This window comes from Lytechinus pictus, chromosome 2, assembly GCF_037042905.1.
Source record: "Lytechinus pictus isolate F3 Inbred chromosome 2, Lp3.0, whole genome shotgun sequence".
In the NCBI taxonomy this organism is placed as follows: Eukaryota; Metazoa; Echinodermata; class Echinoidea; order Temnopleuroida; family Toxopneustidae; genus Lytechinus; species Lytechinus pictus.
Genome location: NC_087246.1, coordinates 50,297,278 through 50,301,718, shown reverse-complemented (window position 1 = coordinate 50,301,718; position 4,441 = coordinate 50,297,278). Strand labels below are relative to the sequence as shown.

The following is a 4,441-nucleotide window of genomic DNA, read 5'->3' as shown; positions in this document are numbered from 1 at the left end:
GTTCAGACAATAATCTTACATCCGTACGCCCCCGCCCTTGAAAAAAAAAAAGACTGTCCCTATTTTTTTCTAAAAACCAAATTCATTTGGTGAACTCTTGCTGAGAGGAAGGGCATCTGTTTGAAAAGACACTTTGTTTCTACTTCGCAAAGAACACCCCAAAGCTAATCTGGAATTTAGTTCTCTTAGCCACTAAATAACTCATGTCTATCCAACCCATGTATAGTAATAAGGTAGGTAAATTGCCAATTCGTCTACTGCCAACTCGTCCACTCACCACGGTCTACTTTCATCTAGTCTAATGCCATTTCAACATTTCGTCTAACAAATTGGTCCATTAACCATTTGGTCCAATCATCATTTCGTCTAATAACCATTCCGTCCATGACCATTTCGTCTCATAACCAGTTGGTCTAAAATCCATTTCATTTTCATTCATTTTTGCACAATATATAACTCTTAGTCCAATTAGACCAAATGGTATATGGACTAAATGGCCTTAGACCAACTGGAAATTAGACGGAATGGCATTAGCTAGAATATATACAAGTAGACAATGTGATGAGTGGACGAACTGATGGTAGACGAGTTGGCATTTAGACGAATTGGCATTAGACGAATTGGAAATAAACAGGATGGGTATCCCCAGGAACAAACCAAGAGATGAACGATTTCTTTGTATCAAAGTGATGTTTTGATTTGAATCATGCCTTGGAGACATGAATATTAGGGCGTGTCCACTGGGAGACTCCGGTGTATGAAAAGGATCGTTGTCTGATCAAAATATGAATCATTCTCAGACCGGAAAAAAATCTGGATGTTTGTCTTCTTTTTAAATAGAACATGAATGATAGCAGGATAATCTTGTCCTTAATAAATGATATATATATACATTCATCGTCTCATTTTTTTTCTTCATTTATTTTCCTCATAAGAATAGGGCATTTATTAACATATGAGCCGTGGCAACTCTTCTAAAAGTAAACACATGATACAGAAAAAATACTATTTTATTTACAAAAATGATAAAAAGGAAGGAATTCTTGAGGATCCCTGCAATACTATCTGCCAGGAGAAAAGAAAAATGCCCCCATCAAGAGGCGGGATGGAGTGGAATTTGAGCTTGCGCCCCTCTGATTTAACGAGATGAAATCACAACACTGCGTCAATTCATATACATTGACACAGTATACAGTGACGATTCTACTATAATAATGATGATTATTGTACACTAATATTGCGCAATTTCTACATGTATACTCAACTGCGCAATACGGTAATGTTATTATTATTATTACCCCGGCTATTATAGCCGTGTTGCCTACATGCGCTCTGGCATTCGAGGAATTTCTTCCTACCGGGTACCCATTCACCTCACCAGACCTGGGTTGAGTGCAGCACTATGTGGGTGCATTTCTTGCTGAAGGAAAAAAAACACGCAATGGCTATTGAATCGAGCCCACGTCCCTCAGATTGATAGACGAGTCATAACCACTAGATCACGACGCCCCTGCTACTGGACTATATTTCTTCTTCAACAGCAGCAGCAGCAGCAGCGCCTTCTTCTATAAACCTAACGTGTATATATTTATATTCTTCATGACAAACTGATTTTTGTATAAATTTTATGTTTACGAAAAATGCAGAATTTTGTGAGAAGGCCGTTATTTGAATTGAATTGAACAACAGTAGCAACATCATTAAGAATATCTTTAGTGTCATTACTGATTAGTGCATGTCCACAGGCGTATCCCGCCACAAGCATGTGCTTCTAGGGACCTACGCCTTCTTCTGTACACATAAGTTGTATATATTTATATTCTTTATGGAAATTGATTTCATATGAATTCTTGTTAACAAAAATGAAGAAATTTTGTAAAATGGAGGAAAATAAATGTTTATTTGAAATTGAAAATTGAAATTGATACTCAGAATGAAGCTCTAATTCCTTGTATTGTTGCACTTCTTATTCTTATTCTTCTATACAGTTATGCATATATGTCCTTCATAATGACCATGACAGTCAAATATAACATACTCATCGGCAAGAAAATTAAATCAAGGCAAGTTTCTAGAAATGCAGCAGATATAGTTGCGAAAAGTTCTACTGGATCATTAACTTTCTCTGTTAACGATTCTAATTTTAATTACTTGTTTTGTACAGCCTTGTACAGCTTCCTTTTTTAAATAGTTTTGTACAGTCTTGCTTCTGCGAAAATTAAATATCTACACGAAATAAGAACTTTAACGCAAGCCTGACAATTTCTACATTTTCAACCTCAACTCTATACCTATCCATTCAATCAAATATCATAATGCTATGTCATGGTATTTTTTCTACAAAATCGTCTCGTTATATTCAGTTCATTTCAATTATCATGTGATGGTGTCAATATCTTTCAAATACTTGTTCCTACACGTTGGTTTGATTAAGAAGTTATTGATGACTTGACGGTATGACCACCTTGCCGAAGGATTCTGGCCAAGTACTTCGATGGTTCTGGGATGTCTTGCCATCTGCAACGCACCATGCATCCGAAGACATATTTAAAGTGTGGGTGCTTCCACGCGTAGATGACCGGATTGAGACAGCTGTCCAAGACGAGCAGAACTGCAGCATAAGATGAGATGTGAAGACCTAGCCTCAACAACGTCCCTTCAAGAAACGGAAGTGCAAGGAACAGCCCGGTGTACGGGATAACGCAACAGAAGAATCCGCAGATGACGTAGAGCAAGTTTCTGGTGATCACGAGCTCGATCTGCTTCCGATAGCGCTTACGACTCACCACAGCAGATGGTCGACGGCTGATGACAGAAGACTTGGACCTTGTGATGAGGGCGCTGTTCCTGACGTGCCTGAAGATCAAGAGGTAGCTGAAGAGGGTCAGGTTGAACGTTGTCAATGACATTAGTGGGTTTTCGCCCAGCGTCGTACGACGTAGAACGTACGTGTGCAAAAATCGCCAACTTTCATGGAAACAGAGGCCCGAGCGTTCTTGAGCTCAAATCACGGACGGTTCTTCCGCAAATTAGCGGGCGTCCGCATTAGAACGTAGGATTTGTCAACAGCCGTCAACAGCCAATCAGATCGCTTGTAGAGCGAGCAAGCTGAGCCGATCGATGTAAACACATTCGCCCATCGCGTGCATGCACATGTTGTACTCTACTCTGACTACACTGATAGCTGAAAGCTTCAAAACATGGACTCGAATGCGAGTTTTTCGGTGAGTACCATTTCAATTATACTAAAATCAAGCTAAGTATAATTTCAAAATGTTACAGTAGAAGTTTAAACGAGTATGATTATTGAAATATGATTGAAAAGCCGTTGCATGGCTCGGTCGACGACGCGACTGCAAGACACATGGCACTGCCAGTTGTGTGCACATAGTAGGAACATATACAATGCACATGTTGGCGTGTCAACATTACATGCCAACCATGCCAGCCGGTCGATCCGGCCGCGTTCAGCGATTTGCGAAACTGCTTACAAGCGAGAGTTGAGCGCGACGGACGCACGAACAAAGAGATCGTTCTACGTCGTAGATAGCGTCGTACGACGCTGGGCGAAAACCCACTAATACCGCAGCTAGGTCAACATAGATCTTTGCGCTTGGATGAGCGAAATCCCAGATGCAAAGTCGGGTTGAAGGGTCATAACCCAGTCGACCATGTCGCCCGGACACTTGAGGTAGAACCAAAGTGACGATCGGGTACATCCAAGAAAATATTATCATCGCAGCCAAGAACTTGGTCGAAAATGCGCGTTGGTATGCCTCTTTTGATCTCGTGATGAGTACGAAACGATTGACGCCTATCATCGAGATGGTGATGACGCTACACGAGACGCATGTAATGGCGACCCCGGCCACGATCTTGCAGACGATATCTGGGAGTGGCCAACCATCTTTGCCAAGCATTCCTGCAACCTGAAGAGGTTGAACCAGTGACGCAAGGAGATCTGACACGCTTAAACTGACAACGAAGGTGTTGGTGGAGGTTTGAAGCTTTCGCGACAAGGCTACGGCGAGGAGAACCATGACGTTCCCGGTGGTTCCCGCAACAAACATCACCGTCATCACTGCTGAGAGAAAGTCCCTCTCCCACTCGTCAAGAAGGAAAGTAGTGTTTTTTCCATCCATTCCAACATCGACCATGTTAATTGGTTTCATTGTGTTCAGTGCTTGAAACTAGACAAAGATCCTGAATGTTGAAATAAAGAAAAAAAAGAGAGGAGAGATGTGAGCTTGTACGAGGTCATCAAACCAATGATCTGCTTCAACACGTTTAAAATGCTTTTTAAAAAGCGATGCCTATATAGTAATCAATACAATTTCCTATACAAAACTTTTGGAATGGTATCAAATCACATCTTATCAAAATTAATTCAGGATGCCAGCAGATAATATTCGTCATAAATATTTACAGCTCTGTAAAAAGC

The 4,441-nt window shown here is 40.8% G+C and overlaps 1 protein-coding gene across 1 annotated transcript; it reads right to left on the bottom strand.

The window, feature by feature from the left end:
• Nucleotides 1–2,259: 2,259 nt before the first annotated feature.
• Nucleotides 2,260–4,194, bottom strand: LOC129270975 (5-hydroxytryptamine receptor 1F-like). Its single transcript, XM_064095681.1, has 2 exons — nt 3,520–4,194; nt 2,260–2,967 (listed from the first exon to the last, which is right to left on the bottom strand). Exons 1-2 carry the CDS (start codon nt 4,170–4,172, stop codon nt 2,430–2,432), a joined length of 1,191 nt encoding a protein of 396 aa, XP_063951751.1. The 5' UTR covers nt 4,173–4,194; the 3' UTR covers nt 2,260–2,429.
• Between the last annotated feature and the right edge of the window lie 247 nt (nt 4,195–4,441).